Source organism: Uloborus diversus, chromosome 8, assembly GCF_026930045.1.
Source record: "Uloborus diversus isolate 005 chromosome 8, Udiv.v.3.1, whole genome shotgun sequence".
Lineage (NCBI taxonomy): Eukaryota > Metazoa > Arthropoda > Arachnida > Araneae > Uloboridae > Uloborus > Uloborus diversus.
In genome coordinates, this window is record NC_072738.1 from 3,443,492 (window position 1) to 3,461,550 (window position 18,059).

General features: G+C 33.6%; 1 protein-coding gene across 1 annotated transcript in view; it reads right to left on the minus strand.

Annotated features, from left to right (window-relative positions):
* Nucleotides 1-18,059, minus strand: part of LOC129228121 (phosphoribosyl pyrophosphate synthase-associated protein 2-like) — a 28,785-nt gene that overhangs the window by 7,085 nt on the left and 3,641 nt on the right. The window contains exons 2-7 of the mRNA XM_054862766.1: nt 17,311-17,363; nt 14,121-14,187; nt 12,783-12,955; nt 11,446-11,561; nt 8,338-8,425; nt 1,517-1,642 (exon numbers count right to left, since the gene is read on the minus strand). Coding sequence (XP_054718741.1) covers nt 1,517-1,642; nt 8,338-8,425; nt 11,446-11,561; nt 12,783-12,955; nt 14,121-14,187; nt 17,311-17,363 — 623 coding nt within the window. The remainder of the gene's footprint in view (nt 1-1,516; nt 1,643-8,337; nt 8,426-11,445; nt 11,562-12,782; nt 12,956-14,120; nt 14,188-17,310; nt 17,364-18,059) is intronic.

An 18,059-nucleotide genomic window follows, 5' to 3' on the forward strand; every position in this document is an offset into this window, starting at 1 on the left:
TCTTATTTTCTTTTTTAGAATTGTTTTCAATGATGCCCAATGTTCCTTCTCAGTAGATGTTATGTGTGTGTCTCTTTTTTTGCGTGTTTTTCCCCCCATTTTTTAAAGCATTTTTCAAATTCTATGATAAAAAAAAAAAAATCTTAAATTTTTTTAAATAATCAGCTGAAATGCCGCGCCCCTGGCGAGAGCCACTCCTGTCAACCCCAGTTATGCTACTGTGTACACTAATCTCTCATTAGATGCTACTTGAAAGAGAAACAGGCATCAATTGTTTTGGACAGCCTCTCCCACATTAGTCGAAGGTCTTTTCTCACTCTTGTTTGACACCTGACCAGTTGTGTGTGTGTGTGCGGGGGGGGGGGGGGGAATCAGACCACTGAATGCAGAATAGTAAAAATTGAAAAAAAAAATGGAAGAACGGTGATGTACTTTTATACACTCTTTTGTAATATGATGCTAATGTAATATAGGGTACTTACTTTAAAATTTTATTGCATTTCAGCCATCATAATTATGATAACATTAGTAACTATCATTACTCAATAGTTACAGGCTTTAAAGAATTTCTTTACTTCATTAATTCAGAATGCATATTATTTATTATTCTTTTATTAATAGCACTTAGACATGCATCTAAAGGCCATTATATGCTGTCAAGGCATAACACAAGAAAATAATTTAAAAAGGATGGCACATAGGAACTTGGAAGTAAAATCAAAAGTGAATCATGAAAAGAGGCAGTAAGGCTGATCTCTGGTCTCCCAGTTTCTTCTGTAGCACAGTTACAAGAAAGTGCGGACCCCCAAGTACTTGCTGTGCTATTAAAGACAATTCCCCCAGCACAAACGACACAGTTTGGGCCATAAATGATACCGAGCCTGTCAAAATGTTTAGGTAAACAGGCGTCCTGTGGCAAGTCTAAAAGCAGAAACACTTGTTCTTCTTGGAGCTAGAGGAATATGCCATCAGGATTTGCACTAGGATGTGGGATTGCGTGATTTCTGCAACATTTTCCCAAATCCCATGCAACAAAGATTCATTTGCTGCCAGTTCCCACATAAGCCAGCTTAAAAGTTGAAATTCCCCACTCCCCCAACACGACAGTACAAAACTCTCAGATTCTAGACATACTGCCAATACTAGTTTGTCGACAATACATATAAACTTTCTACCATGCACTCTTGGGATATTATATTGTCGCCTCAGAGCAACAGTAAGACATCCAATCCCAGAAATAACAGTAAGATATCCTACTGTTGCTCTGAGGCGACAATATGTCACAGGGGGATAGATATATATACCCCGGGGATATAGAGTGAGCAATATTTGAAATCTTCCAGAAAACGGAAATCCAATCAATGGCGAAAAGTTATCACTCATGATGAAACAGCTAAGGTTAATCATGTAACAGAAAAAGTTCCTGGTTACAAAATAAAACTGAGATAAAAAAGAATTAAGTGTATGAACATTGATGGCAATGTAGTGTCAAATGATAATGATTAATATTTCTTACCAGGCATAATATCTAGTCCAACATCCATGGTCCTGCATGCTGCGGCAACAGCAGGGGGTGGAGAGTACCTCCCATCCACCATGTCTGACTCCGCCTCCTTTTGCTCTCCATGGATGACAGCTATGCCTGAAAATTATTTACCATTCACTAAGTTAATCCATTGAAAAAAACTACTTAAGCATTTAGAGGCATTCACAAAAGATACATGTTGCGCACATGGAAAAAATAGCTGGGGGAGAGGGGGACTATACGAACTTTGGCAAGTGGTCATCATAAAGATTCTACAACTTTAACAAATAGTCTAACTACCAAACGGGACGACCTTGAGGGTCACGGACTTGAGGTCAATTCCAACTAGATATGAGCCCAGGTATAGCGGTTTGATTGCATAGGCCCTAGTTTGGCTGCAACGGGGGTGCAAAGTTGAGAATTTGGACCCAAAACTGCAATGGAGTTTCCTTTAAAATTACCATTTTTAGCGCTTTTTCTGCTATTGTACTGCAGAATAAGCCGTTTGCATTCCTACCTTTGAATTAATTACGTTGAATACTAATTTTTAACAAGCGGTTTCCAAATTCAAATTGGCTACTTCTTTAATTTCAATAACTTGAATGCCAAAATAACATAGTAACAAGTTATTTTTCGTTTGCAAATGAAACTAATTATTTTTGTTTTGTATTAATCGACTGCTAGTAAAAAGTATTTGTTGTTTGCTAATAAAAACATTTACTTTAACTGGATATTTATCATCTGCTATCAAAGATATCCCACATTGATAAGCAAAAAATGGGAGAAGATAAAAAGCTCTGATTTATTGAACATGGCGCACAAAAGAACAAACATACGAGATTGTTTCAACTTTTCAAATAACTTATATAATGCCCATAAATAAATATGTGTTATCCCATATACTGAATTTACTAACAAAAGATGCCACAAGTGTTGGGGATCGAACATGGTGTCGAATTCTGAAATTCCAATGGGAACGCCATCGCATTTTTTGGGCCAAACTAGCAACTTTGGACCCTCGTTTCAGAGAAACTAGGGCCTATGCAGTCAAACTGCTTTACTTGCGCTCATGTCTAATGGGAATGTTCCTATAGTTAGAATTTTATCCAAATCCGTGACCCTCAAGGTTGTGCTGTTTGGTCGTAAGTCCTGACGCTCTCTAAAGTTAACAATAGCAGTAAAAGAGCTTTGCTCTGAATAAAATAAAAAGAGAAGAGCACAAAGTTACAATTCATTGCAAAACAGTTTTAAGGTTTGAACACTAAATTGTTGTGGCAGCATAGTACTGTATACATTGGAAAATAAAATAAAGACATTCAAAAACAGCTATTAAGATTAAATCTAAAAACTAATGATTAAACAATAAATTAATAGGGAAGGGGGAAACAAGAGACAAATTGCCTTGTTTTCTGAAACAGATATCAAGAAAATTTTAAATGATTAAAGAGTAGCTTAGTTAAATACTATTTTGGTCACTTTGATTGAATAATATATAACCTCCTTGGAGTTATCCATTTTAAATACCTAATAAGATATCTTTTGGTTCATAAGCTCAAATGAATGGTATTTAGAAAGTAATTCCTAGCCTCAAAAAAATTAATTTTACTGCTATTTGAGCTCATAACATTGATTTTGACTTTCAATATCTTTTATTGATTTGGACATCCTGGTAAATGTTTAACACTACAAAGACAGAGGCGGTCATTTTGACCGCAAACAATTTTCAAATGCTCATATTTGCTGCGTTTTATTTTCAAACTCGTTTCCCTTTATTGACTTTTCCTAACTATTTATTAAGATCTCACAAAAGTAAACTTTATTTCTTTAGGCCCATTATTACAGTCGCTATAAGTGTTTATACCTAGAAAGACTGACGGCGGTCATTTTGACCGCTGTTATTTATGCTTCCGGTTTTGTTCACTTTTCTATTATCAGATATGTGCACTATGGATTTTTTGCTAGTTCTCAGGGTGAATAGCATTCTTTTGTAATTAGTGGGTTTGAGTAGCATCTGTTGGTCAGGTGCAGTTCTTTGAACCGTAAGGAAAATGCGAAACACCTGTTGGTCAAGCGCTTCTTTTTTTCTGCTAGCAGGGGGCAAAGTTGAGAAAGGTGAATTTGAAAAGAATGGGACCGGACACATAATGTTCTTTTAGTTTTGAAAAGGGATTAATTTATAACAGGTGGACTCTAAAAACTTGTGCTGGAATTATTTTGAGCACCAAAGCATGTGTTTGGCTTGAAACATAGGTGTGTTTCCTCGATGTTCTGAAAGGTCCAGTCTAATTATTCTCTTTATGATGTCGCAAAGGTCCGCTGGAAAGTAAAACTTATCAGAAAATGCATTCCTGCAACTGTTGCAGGATTTGCCTGAAATTGATGATAGACATAGTATGTCAATCTAAGTGAAGGTTTATTATCATTTTGTATGTTAGATAACATTTTACATATTTGCAGTTTTCATATCATTGTTCCTTAACGAACGCTAGAATCCGTGACGTAACTAGTCTTGGAATAGAGAACGGCACGTGTAGTGGGCGTTGCCCATGACGTGACTAATTTAACGTCGATTCTTCTAGAACAGGTGACGTCACGTGCACACGCTTCGGGCTTGACCACTGAAGATCACGATCAGGTAGCATTGAAGTGAATTTATGCTAATGAGAGTCTGAATATAAGCAAAGCTGTTATCAGTTGATCTCTCTCTCACTTCTTGCACAGCCTAGACGCGTTGGCTCATGTCAGGCAAAGCCACCTTGCTGTCTGTTCAGCAAGCTTAGGCTGTTAGCCTTTTTTTGTTTAATTGAAGTAGTATGATGTTTGTCCATTGAAGACTTCGTTCTTCATGAACGATAGTCGGGTCAATTGATAATACTTATTAGTCTAGGTCAACGGGGTATTTGCAATAACGATATACTTATCCTTATTTACTTTTTGTCAAAGCCATATACTTTGTTTTTTATCTTTTAATAAATTAATTGATGTTTAATGAGCTATTCGTCTTCAATTATACTGTTTCATGAACTCCAATTTCACTCTGCTAGATGTATTACGTTGTTTGGGCAAGAGTTAGTTTCAATCATACCTTCCCATCCAACAATTGATTCTGGTTTGGATGCGTAGTCTGAATTATCTGAGGAGGAATATATTCCTAGCGAAGAAAATAATATACTTTCATCAGTTGATTGCGATAATTTTTCGAAACCTAGCATTGCACAAAAAGTTGACGATAAAGTTTCTACCTGAGATAAAAAACAAAAACGATGTCAAATGAAATAATGCGGAAATAAAACTGACTATTTGTTCTGATTGCAAAAAAAATGCGGCTCATGTACATGGGAAGTGATAAAGATGATTATTTGTAAATATTGTAAAGAAGAGTAATGTAAGTATATTACGATATTTATGCATTTAAGAAATGAATCACATGAATAGTTGAAAATACTTATTATTGATTACATGTTTAGAAAATGCCCTCTATTTTGTACAAATTTAATCTTCCGTAATATCATTTACTTACTGTATATATGCTTTTCAGTTATAGAACATAAAACAAAATTTTAAAAAATGCTGTCTCAGACTAATTTGCAGGTTTTATTACGATTAAATTGTTAAACGAATTTATGATGCATCAAAACAAATCTTTTCTATGATTAAAAATCCCGAAAATAAATCATTTTCACATTTTTAAGAATAGCGGTCAAAATGACTGCTGCTAGTCGTTCTAGGTATACGGAAAACTTCGTCTTTCTAGTATTAATAAGACTTCGATAAAACCTTGATTTATTTGGTGCAAAAAGAAAGAAAAAAAAAACAGAAAAACTTTTTCACAACTATGGTTTATATGAAAGTTAAAATACATGATATTCTGAAATGAGTTCACTTCCTTTAATTATACTGTATTGGATACACATCAGAAAAAATAACTGGCATAAACAAAACTAGCAATGTGTTTTATTTATGGGCGTAGCATATTTTGAATTTTTTTAAAAAAGAAAACATAAATCAAAATGCAGGGGGGAGGACATTTTCCTATAACAAGTACATTCATTTTCCTCCCAAATTATTTATAATTTCTGTATTACTTTTTTCACCTTAAACAACAAGTTAAAAAAAAAAAAAAAAAAAAAAAAAACAGACAATTGTTTGGAAGCTTTTTCCAGGACTTTTCTGAAGTTTAAAACATGACCTCAGCAGTATATAATATGGTAAAACCTCAGGGAAACCAACATAGTTAATGATACGACAGATGTGATGGATATAATATTGCTTTGATAGGTGATAACCTAAATGTATTATCTTAATGCAATTAAATCATGTACAAAAACTATAATTTAACAGTTTAAATAAAAAAAAACTTTAATTGTTTTACCCTATTTTAGCTTATTTTATTTTAATTTAAAAGACAAGTAATGGCTGCCTCGTTATGTTTATGTCTTATTGATAATTCTTTAAAAAGAAGACCTAACTGTTAACCTCTTTCAATCAGAGCTGAAGATACAAAGCCATTCCATACAAGAAATTATCCTGGAATGATTTTCCTTTCAAAGTATGTTACAAAGGTTCTGTAATGAACCGTGCACTGGTCTTAGAGAGGGGGTCATCAGAAAAGAAGGAATGTACAGAAACCAGATGAATGCTTTCAGATATTTCCCTTGCAGGGCATGCCACAAAGCAGACTTGGTCACCACTGATTGCATCTTCAGAGTTTTAGAAGACCTCTCTTGAGAAAGTGGGTATGGGACAATTTTAAGACAAACCTGACTCCATGTTTCAAAGCAAAACTTTTGGGACATATGTTGTCCAGGTCATAAGAAACAGATTAAATGTTGTTCAAGTTATACTAAACTTTTTCGAGGATAAAAAGAAAGAAAACACAGACAACCAGGGTGGCGACAGAAACAGGAAAAAAAAGTTCCCTGATTTTTCCCTGATTTCCCTGATCAAGTTCACCAAATTTCCCTGATTTACGTTACCAATGATAATGGTTTCCTTTCTTTGCCGTACCTGAAAAGCATTGCATACTAAATAAAATGCAGTGTTTAAAACGGTTTAAGCTGTTAATTAAAAATATATTTTGAAAAGATGCTCCTTTTTTTGGTAAAAATAGGTATTAAATTATTGACAGAGAAATATTATAGGAATTTAAAAACAAATACTTCACTTCCAGGAACCAGTTAACATAAGAATTCTAAAAACTTATTAAAACCCACTCTCAAAGACATATCTAATCATGATAAAACTAAAAAATGTAAATGGAAATAATCTTGAACTGAACTTTCAAGCAGTATAATTGTTACTGCAAGAGTAACAAGTGATAGTTAAAGTATAGAAGTAATGTAGTTTTACTTGCGTAAAAAATACTGCACCGTGTGTAGGTAAATGGCAGTATTTGCAGATATTAGTTTTCGAGATATTTGAAGAAATGTATGATGGATTCAGTTTTTACAATGGAAAAATCTTGTAATTAAAACTTTTTTCGCACCTCTTTTTCAGTGGAAACCAAATAAGCGACTTGTACAATAAAGGTAACGTACCATAGAAGACAAAAATGAAAAAAAAAAAGAAAGAAAGCAAACCTGCACACGGCAGAATAGACATATTTATGTAAAACAAATTGAAATCTTCCAACAACCAGTCATATTGAGCTATTCTCTAATCAAAAACTTAGGTTTTAATGAATGAACAGTATTTTAACAATTAAAAAATAATAAAAATATTTACTTATGTACACAACTCGATTTCAAATGATTTCATTAGTTGTTGAAAAAAAACTTAGATTACTTTATTACAAGCATTATTGAAATGTAAAACCAATTATTAATTTCAAGATATATATGGTTTTAAAATAAAAGAGTTTTAAAGTCTGAAAAAAAACCCCGAGTAATTTGAAGTAACAGGGAATAATAACATGGCAAAAAAAATGATTTAAGTCAAAATTAATTTTAGCAATTAAATTTAAAATGCCAAGTGATAACTTTAAAGATTTTTTTCAGCATTAATTTAAAAAACAAAAATCCTTTCTTGAAATCGTTAACAGTATGCTAATTACTCCAACACAATGAGTAAAAGCAAGGGAGCTAAGTCATTAATGACGGCTTCCTCTTTGCCTGTAGGGTTGTTTATTTTACATAGCATGGAATGCGTGAAGAAAAATTCAAGCTAGGTAAAATATATAAACAACTTTACAGACACAGAATCAATCTTAGGAAGCTCATCCTAAGATTGAATACTTTGATCTTGAGGAAAAAAGATAAAAAGATGCACAAAATTTGGCACTGTATAATCGCACCTCATTAATTTTACTTTTTTTAAAACAAATAATTGGCGGAAAATTCGTAGGGAGTTAAAGTACTTCATTTTGCAAGGAAAAAAATTTTTTTTTTCTTTAGTTGATCAATTTTCCCTGATTTTTTGTTATTTTTTCAAAATTCCCTGATATTTCCCTGAGTGATAAAGTTCCCTGACTTTTCCCTGATCTGTCGCCACCCTGACATATTACATAATTAAATTAACGTAAGGACAATTCATATCATACTGCAAACAAATTCATGGGGACTGGAAAAGATCATTGTCGAGGGGTTTATGGTTGTATTGAATATATTAGCGGAGAGGTTTTACCACTAAGACTTAATCCTGAGACTCATGTGCTTGCCAGTCAACATTTTGCTAAGTTTTATTGAACTTTGCGGTAACCTATAATCGTGACAAACCATGTGGTGAAATAACTTTCAATTTAAAAACTGCATTACATAAAATTCCTCTTGTGGCTTTAAAAATATGAAATACAAAATCATTAATAAGAAATCTACCCAGTCTAAGCCTTTCAGCGTAGGAAGTCGCTTTCTTTGCAGAGCCTGGATTTCTTGCAACAATGACTGCATTGCGATAATCAGGGATCTGTAACAAAAAGCAGCAAGCTTATTGCATGAGAACAAAATTTGCATGAAGAACAAGAGTAAAAGTAATAAATCCAAATGCAGCAAATAAATACCCACTTGAAAATGGATGTTTACAAAAATGGCAATTTTTAAAAGTTATTTTTAGTAAGTGTACAGATTTTATTACATTATTTTCGTGAAGTTGCCATAGACCCTCGTTCAGGGTTTAAGCTGGGTTCAAAAGTTCTTTAGCATAAAAGCTAAAATTGATGGGAAAATGTTAGCAAAATGCTAAAATGTTACACATTCTAATATATTTATATATGCCTCAGTGTGTTTCATCTCCAGTTGAAAATAAAATTCATATTTCATTTGTGACATCCTTGAAGAAATAAGTACAACAGCAACTTTTTTAAAACATAAAATAAAAAAAGAAAACAGGATTGGTGTTTAGAACGTTGCAGTCCCCTCCTCCTAATAAAGCAGTTTTTGGGGGGGACATAATGCTGGATAAGACTAATAGTTATTGAACTTAATTGTAGCTTAAACATCTTAGCTAAGATTTAAAAAAGATTAAGTTGATTATCGCCATGCACGCTTCCTCTCTAGGATCATACATTTCTTCTTTATTTAAAAACCTAATTTATTTTTTATTTGAGCAAAAATGAGAAAATGCATTGCTTAATTTTCGCAATTTAGATAGCGTTTTCGCATTTTGCGAAAAATGCGACCGTAGCGGAAACCCTGCCCTCGTTTATCCGGATCAAATTTGTAGAGTTTAGAAAAGAAGTTACTTTCTCTAAAATAATAATTTTAAATTATGATAGCAAGAATGAAACTATGAATATGCCAAACATTTGCTTTTTATCTTGCTTAAATATACAAACATTGCATAGATTGTACAATAAATTATAGTAATCCACCAAATATCTAGGTGACTTGGAGCGTAAGTCTAACACTACTGCAGTTGAACTAGAGGGGAGGGTGGGCCACAATGAGTCATTGTAAATTCAAAAATAAATACAATTCTGACAGTTACCACAACCTAGGAGGAGTAAACATAACCAAAAGGCTTCCCAGAACTCCTAGTTCCATGCTGTTCTATTCTTTTGTTTTGTAGAAAAAAAAAATAGTTACTGTTTGGACACACTGAAAGTTATTTGGATGATTTCTTGCATCTATCATAATCTTGAAAACTTCAACAATTAAGCTAAGTGCTGTAGTTTACATTTTTACTGACACTATAATCTTCTATTATTCAGCAATATATTATTTTTAACTCAACGTTTGTTTTAATGATATGAAGCAAAAATCTTTATTTTGTTGTTTGGGCCACAATGAGCAGTAAGCAAGGGTAAAATACTAGTCTACTTCTTGTTTTCTCTTTATCTTTACTAATAATAAAGATGAAAGTCTCTCTGTCCGGACGATGTCTGCAGGATGTCTGTGACGCGCATAGCGCCTAAATTGTTCGGCCGATTTTCATGAAATTTGGCACGAAGTTAGTATGTAGCATGGGGGTGTGCACCTCGAAGCGATTTTTCGAAAATTCGATGTGGTTCTTTTTTTATTCCAATTTAAAAAAAAAAAACTATCATAAATTACAAAATTATCATAACGTGGAACCCTAACACGGGCACAAGCCAATTGGCGAGATACGAAATTATCATAACGTGGAACTGTAACGTCGGTACAAGCCAATTGGCGAGAAAATTCACCATACAATATTTGTAAATATACAAGCGAACCAAAAGACGTTTAATTTTTCTATTACGGGCGAAGCCGTGCGGGTGCCACTAGTAGTAAATAAAACTAAGGTTTCAAAGAAATTCTGGAAGGAAGTCTGTGGCGGACGTGTGCCCAGGAGACCCCATAGCACCTACAGACTTGAAATTTTGTACAAAATTACTTCGAGTCCCGGTGGCGTGCACCTGGGGTTTTTTTTTTTTTAATAAATTCGAATTAGTTTTTTTGTAATTAATTTTTTAAGCTCAACTTTCATGTAAATTGCCTATTATTCCCTATCAAAGGGGTGAAAAATTACTTGCACATATTAAAATTATATATCGTTGGAAAGGGTAGAATTTTTCATGTTCTACGCAATTCGTTTCAATGCTATAGCTTAAATATGGTGGGAGTTATTTGCGTTTTTAGCGCGAACTACTTTTTTAGGCTTAGCTAAAATTTAGGCACTACTTTCTTCATTAAATCTATCAGTAAAAAGCGAAGGAATTGTCCTACAGTTTTCTTTTTGACACCACTGAAAAGAGCAGTTTTTTTTTTACTCCAGATCAAACTCGATCCATGGTCGAAAAACTGAGCCTTTATCTCTAAAGGAAAAAAAGTTACAAGCCGTTAAAATTAAAATTTCAATAATCCTCATCTCCATTAAAACTTTGATGTTTTATTTGGCGTTGCCATAGTTACTTCTTTTCGATTTGCATGTTTCTTCTTTCCTTTATTCACAAACTTTAAGGGTTTCGATTTTAAAGGAAAATCTTAGGCTCAACTCAATTCAAGCCCCGAGCTAAAAAGCATAATATATTACTAAGACCATGAATATACAAAACTGCAGTATTGCAATGCTCAGGAGCCCCTTAGCCCTTACGGCTCTGCAAGTTGATACAAGTTATTTTTAAACCCGGGGATGGGGTGCTTTTTTGATCCAAAGGGAGCTCATAATGCGTTTTTAATCTGTTTCTTTCTAACTGATGATTTAAATCTTTGCGAATGAAATAAGATTGTGAAGCAATCTTCGGGGGTTGGTGAGCGTTAGATTGGCCTCTATTCCTGTCAGTAGTAAGTGCTGCTGTCTACTGTGTGCTAACTGAACTAAGGCAGGCTTACTCATCTGTGGCATTCATCAAATGGAAGTCACATAGGGCACTCAAGCTTAACTTAACTTGGGCGGTATTACTACTAATGCTTGGATTCACTAGTCCTTTCAGAAACAAAACAGCATAACAACACTGTGACTCAAAAAAAAAAAAAAAAAAAAAATAATGTGACTCAAAAATTAAAAAACGGTAACTAGCTTACACTTTCTTGGATGTACTGCAACAAAAAGGGTGAAGCTCTAAGATTGTCCACAGGAATATCGAAGAATCCCTGCACCTCCTTCGAGTGTAAGTCCATAGTAATAAGGTGAGTGAGACCTGTAAAACAGGCACAATAAGTCATTTCTTTTCAATCTACAAGTTTTAGAGAAATATCCTTTTAAGTAATATCATAATTTAATAACTAAAACAAAATTTAAATTTTGAGATTTTCACTTTATTTTCAAAAAAAAAAAAATGCTTAAAAAAGGTATGAGATTCATGAAATCAAATTACATATGAGGGAAAGGGATAAGAAAGGGGTAAGGAGCAAAGAAATGCAAGTGCCAAAATTAAAAATTTGGAGATAACCAGTCCAAATGGTAGGTGTACCTCTCCTCTATCTTGAGGCAAGAGATGGTATGTGTTGCTTTTCACCATGACCTAGAAAAACTTTTCAATGAAAGCTTACCTAGGACCGGAATTTTAAATGCCTTTTACTCAAAACTTGAAAATGTCCACTTACATCCCTCTGCTTCTCACTGCCTCATATGTTACTGTGAAAGGCTAAAATTTGAGAATGTCAACATTCAATGGTGATTCGCTGGAAATATTCGGCGTTTTGTTGATGTCTCTGCTACGTGAATGCTGACTATCTCACCAGCAAATATTATCCACAATTACCATGTTTCAGTATTACACAGTGACATATATCAGGATGATTCAAAAAGAATGGTGGGAGTTCATAAGGCTACCAATTTTGGACTGTTAGACCTACAGCTTACTGGTAGAGCTTGAATGAAAGAATGAAGTTTCATTGGCTACCTCTAGGTGTCTTTGTGTATAACTGTATGTATCTCACTTGTTGTTTATTATTCCATATGTCAAAAGGACGATCAAGCGAGAGGTGATTAAGCACTTTATGATTGCCATATTCCTCCCCCTAAATCACCAGACTTGACACCATGGGATTTATTTCTGTGGGGATATATAAAAGATACTGCATTTATATTCCTCTGCTAATCATAATGAAAAAAATGGATCACTGCAGCAATTGCTTCTGTGACTGAAAACATGTTACAACATGTCTGACAAAAGTTTGAGTATGGGTGTGATACCCCTTTCGGTGATCAGTTCAGGTGTCAGTAGGAGGGCATATAGAAAATCTCGATCATACCATTTTTACTCTACCTTTGAAACCCTATCATTCTTTTTTGAGCCACCTTGTAACTTATCTATACCTAATTGATCATTGAAATTGGACCGTCTTAAGTGTCTCTTTCTACTTATCAAGCTTTTAATCTCCCCAATTCCTCCTAGTTTAAGCAAAGAAATGCTCACCTGCATTACACATCATTTTAGCAAGCAACTTGGAAACGATACATCCTCTTTTCCTCATCTTGCTTTGTTTGCTGTAGGGAAGATATGGGATCACCCCAACTATCTTGCGTGCGCAAGAAGTTTTGCATGCATAGGCCATAATCAGCAGCTCCATGATATTATTGTTGACATCCCTAAATCAAAATGAGAGACATAAGCACTATGCTATAATAGCACAATACCAGCTTGTCAATTGCTTTCTTTCTTGGAAAGCCTTGACTACGCTCCACTAGATTTACTACAGCATCCAACAAGAATAAGTAAATAATTGCAGGATTTGCATGAAACTGATGCATGAAATTACTGTACAATTACAATTATTGCAGGAAATTATATAGCAAGTAAGATTATTGCACGAAATTGAAGGATTTATGCACCAGATTTGCAAAAAACAAGGTTTATAAATGTGTTAATTTTATGGCAAGTATACATTATTTTGAGAATTTTAATTAGATCAAAGAATTTGTGATTCTTAACATTCTTGTTCAGTTGTATTTTATAAGTAACCTTATAAAATACAACTGAACAAAAATCAATCCAACTGACAAAAAATAAAAAATGGCAACCCTCCAATGCCATAAAATTAACACTCACAAATAAATGGCTTTCCCACTATTAAAGCTAGTTGAACTAGAAATAAAATTTACAATGAGGAAAAAAACTAATTACATCTTTTCTAAAATATATTCACTGACTTAAATACATATAAAATTTAATATAAAATAGTAATCATAATTGAGTAATTTATACTATGATTCATAAATTAGTAATTACTAAATTATAATAAAACTGTAGTTGCTTAGATACACATTTATGCTATTTTTAAGAATGAATACTTTTTAGCAAGAGCTATTCCAAAGAAAGCAATTCCAAAACCCTAAATTTCAAAGAATCGTTTGTTTCTGATAGATTTATATTTATTAGTAGGTTGGTAATGATCTGTGAGGTCCAAACGTTTTTTTCAGCCTTCTTTGAAGGGAGCAGCAAATATGTAATTTTTTTTTATTGGTCAAAATAATAGACTGCATGCAAACTGAATTTTCACCTTAGGATTATAAGATCCTCTAGTTTGATTATACAATACAGTGGCCATCCCTTAGGACCTTGGAGTTAATGAGAACCTTAGTTTTTCTGAGATTGGAAGCTTAAGGAGGCAGAGACTGTTATGCTAAATATTTATCATTAGCAATAAAGTATGTTATAAAATTCTGATGATTACTCTTCAAAGTGTCAGTGTGCAAAATGTCAAAAATTGTTGAAAGACAGAAGAAATTTTTTTTTCTAGAATCTAAAACTCACTTGGTGCCTGTTTGCAAAATATAGACGTCTCGACCTCGCACCGATTCTCCAATGTCCACCAGAGTTTCTGAAAATGAATTTTAAAAAGTGTTTAAGATATATGAAGAAACATAATAACCAAACAATGGTTACTAAGGAAGCAATAGAGTTGCAGTATAAAGCTTACCTGTCAATTTGTGTAAGTGCAAAACTGGAAGATTTATGTTTAAAAAATAGAACATTTTAAAAATAAACTAGAAGAAATGTTAAAACAACCAGAAGACATTTTACAGATAAGTAATTATAAAATTTAAAAGCTGAAGTCACTTGGCGAGTTAGGCAATAACAAAGGAATTGGTGGATTAATTTACATTTTAAAACAACCCTTATGTAATTCTTCTTTACTTACTTGGCAAATTATTTTAAATTGCAAAGAAACTTTTTTCATTTTTTAAAGGGTGTGTATGCGTTTTAGTTATAGAAAATTATTATTTTACATCAGAGAGGGAGGAGAGATTTTCATTCAATCAAGAGACTTATTTTACATTTTTACACAATGTGAGTACTGCTGAGTGTAATCATAAAATTTAAACTCATTGCGAATGAAATGATAAGCAGAATTACGCACTTGCAGATACCTAAAGCTCATTAACAAGTTGAAAGCTTAGAACCTGATTAGAAAAAAAAATAAATGAATTTTTGCACTGATGGGATACTTCAAACTAGCAAGAGTTGGATTATAAACAGGTTTGAAAAACAAATAAATGACTTTGAATATGATTAACTAAAATTGAAGAGGAAAAAATCTGAAGTCAATCACACCAAAAAAAAAAAAAAATTATAATCTCCCTAATCTTTAACATGAAGGTGTTTTTTCGTGAAGCTCTTAGACATTCATATTAGGTGACATGATTTTTTGGTGTTAGGTGGCTGAATAGTTTTCAATTTCAGGACAATATCCTAACCTGTAGCATAATAAAAATTCTTAAAATATATACCCCCCCCCTCTTCCTTTTAAGACGAATAAATACGTTTTATTAGAGACCAAATCTACAAGTTTTTAATTAATCCTGCATTTTTTGATGTATGCTCTAATTCTTAATTCTTTTTATTTGTTTTTAGCCATAATCAGGATTGCATGTTGTTGGAATTTAACAAGTATAATGCCGGACTTGCTCCCCCTCCCCCCACACACACACAACTTGGAATCTGAACCTAAAAAACACCTACAAGGTGAACCACGATTAGATTAGTCAATATATGTGTACTGGGTTACCAACCTTGGAGAAACAATTTGAGAAGCATCTGTGGTGATTTTCAGGAACAATTTAAAATTTTGCAGATCAGTTCTGTATTTTGTATAAAAATCAGTTTTATAGTTTTAATAAATCATTTTAAACAAGAGTGTAAAAATAATTATTTTTAAATTAATAAAACAGCGTTGAACACAAGCATTTTTAATTTCTCAGTTTACATGTTTGTTATGATAAAACAGCAACACTTAAGCTTGAAAACATTTGGCCGGGAAATGCCGAGCAAAAGAACTTCTTTGCGGAGCCGCGAAGTTTCGCCGCTGGCAACCATGATGTGTTCATGACTCAAATACAATCCATAAATACAAATACAAAAGTGACGACCAGCAACAGGCTCTGGGCCCAGCTAGACTGGTCCTAGTCAATTTACAATCCCCAGTGAAGATCAATGGCCCTCTTAAAACTATCTACTCCCTTGCTCATTATCATCTCTTCCGGTAAACTGTTCCAAGGTTCCACTACCCTGCTAAAATAATAATTTTTCCTAACATCCATGTGAGCCTGAGATTGAAATAGCTTAAAACAATGACCCCTTGTCCTGTTTTCAGTGCTAAACTTCAGCCCCGTAACATCTTTCATTGAATAAATTTAAACAGCTGAATCATGTCCCCTCGGTCTCTTCTTTGCTCAAGACTGTACATTTTTAGCCTTCTAAGCCTGGAATCATAGTCTAAGTGAAAAAGTCCATTTATTAGCCTTGTAGCTCGCTTTTGAACCCTTTCCAATACGTTAATGTCTTTCTTAAGATAAGGAGACCAAAACTGAACAGCATACTCCAAATGAGGTCTTACCAAACTTCTATATAAGGGCAGAAGAACTTCTTTAGATTTGTTTGAAATAGATCTATTGATAAACCCAAGCATCTTATTGGCCTTGTTACTAGCAATGCTGCACTGTTGGCTAAACTTTAAATCCTGACTTATTAAGACCCCCAGATCAGTAACTTTGTCTGCCTGACTAATGACTGAACCTTGCAAATAATAACTTCTACACTTATTTCCATGCCCTAAATGTAGCACTTGACATTTTCCAACATTAACAGCCATACCCCATTTATCAGCCCACCCCGTAATATGATCTAGATCCTCTTGCAGCTGATTTGCTTGTTCTTCATTTTCTACAGTCCCCATAACTTTGACATCATCAACAAAACAATTCATGTTCCCAGAAATATTTTTGTGAATATCGTTCATAAAAACAATGAACAAAACAGGCCCTAACACTGATCCTTGAGGAACCCCGCTTAAAACCTCACTCCAATTAGAATAATTTCCCCATACAACTACTCTTTGTTTCCTTCCGGTCAGCCAGTTTTTTACCCAAACGAAAGTTTTCCCTCCTATTCCTATATCAGCTAATTTGCTAAGTAGAGCAACATGGGGTACCTTATCGAAAGCTTTTTGAAAATCAATGTAAACAACGTCTACAGGCTTCTTATTGTCCAAAGTCATGGTAACTTTGTCATAGAAATGTAATAAATTAGTTGCACAAGATTTTTACCTTTCCTGAAACCGTTCTGAAAACTAGTCAATAGATTATTAGTCTCTAGAAAATTTACTATCTTAATTTTTATCAATGTTTCAAAAAATGATTAACCTATGGCTCTTAATGTTATTAAAATCAGTAGTACAGCCTGAAAATATTCAGAAGTGGATATGGTTAAACTGTGGAGAGGGATATGCTTAGTTTTAGTCCTTTTTTATAGTCAAAAAAGAAAATATCCAAGTTTTGCGGGTCCAAATTTCACCCCAGGCTACCTGAAATTCAAATAACGTACTACAATTTTTTACAAATCTATTTCATAAAAACTGCATGCAAATTTTCAACAGAATACATCAAATGACAGGTGTAAATACACTTCAGTCGAAACTTTTGAAAACACTGGAGTTTCCACTCACCTCTATTGGCTGCATGAATGACAGAGCAATTTCCAACTCTGATTCCCAGACGACTGAAAAGTTAAAGAAAAAGCAGGATCAAGCACTATATATATTATAACACAAAAAAAAAAAGAAAAACTAAATCTATAGATGCTTTGTTTAAAGAATGTTGTATAGTGGAGAAGTATAAATAACTTAATTTAAAATTTGCTAAACTAAACGAAGTCATCATTTTACTCAAATAGATTGACTCTTGGTTACAAATGACCAAGGACTTATGAATGTGCAGTAGATTCTCTCTATTCTGAATACTCATGGGTCACATTATACTCTGAACCCATGAGGGGACACTCATGGGTTCAGGGGTGTTCATTATAGAGGGAGACTGGATAATCTTACTACTATTATATATGCGAAAGTTTGTCTGTATGGATGTATGGATGTTTGGATGTATGGATGTTTGTTACTCTTTCACGCAAAAACTACTGAACGGATTTTGATGAAATTTTACAATAATATAGCTTATGCATCAGAATAACACATAGGGTAGTTTTCGTCCCGTTATGGGGGGCAAAACCCCCCCTTAGGGGAGCAATAAAATACAATTTTCGTATAAATTCTCTAATATAGGGATGAAAAAATACTTGCACATATTTACATTATATGTCCATCGAAAGCTCTGATTTTTCTGCTGAAGATGGCACTTATTCGAAATTTCTAAGTAGAATAAAAAACGAGTTATGAGCTTTTTAGTTCCATGTTCGAAG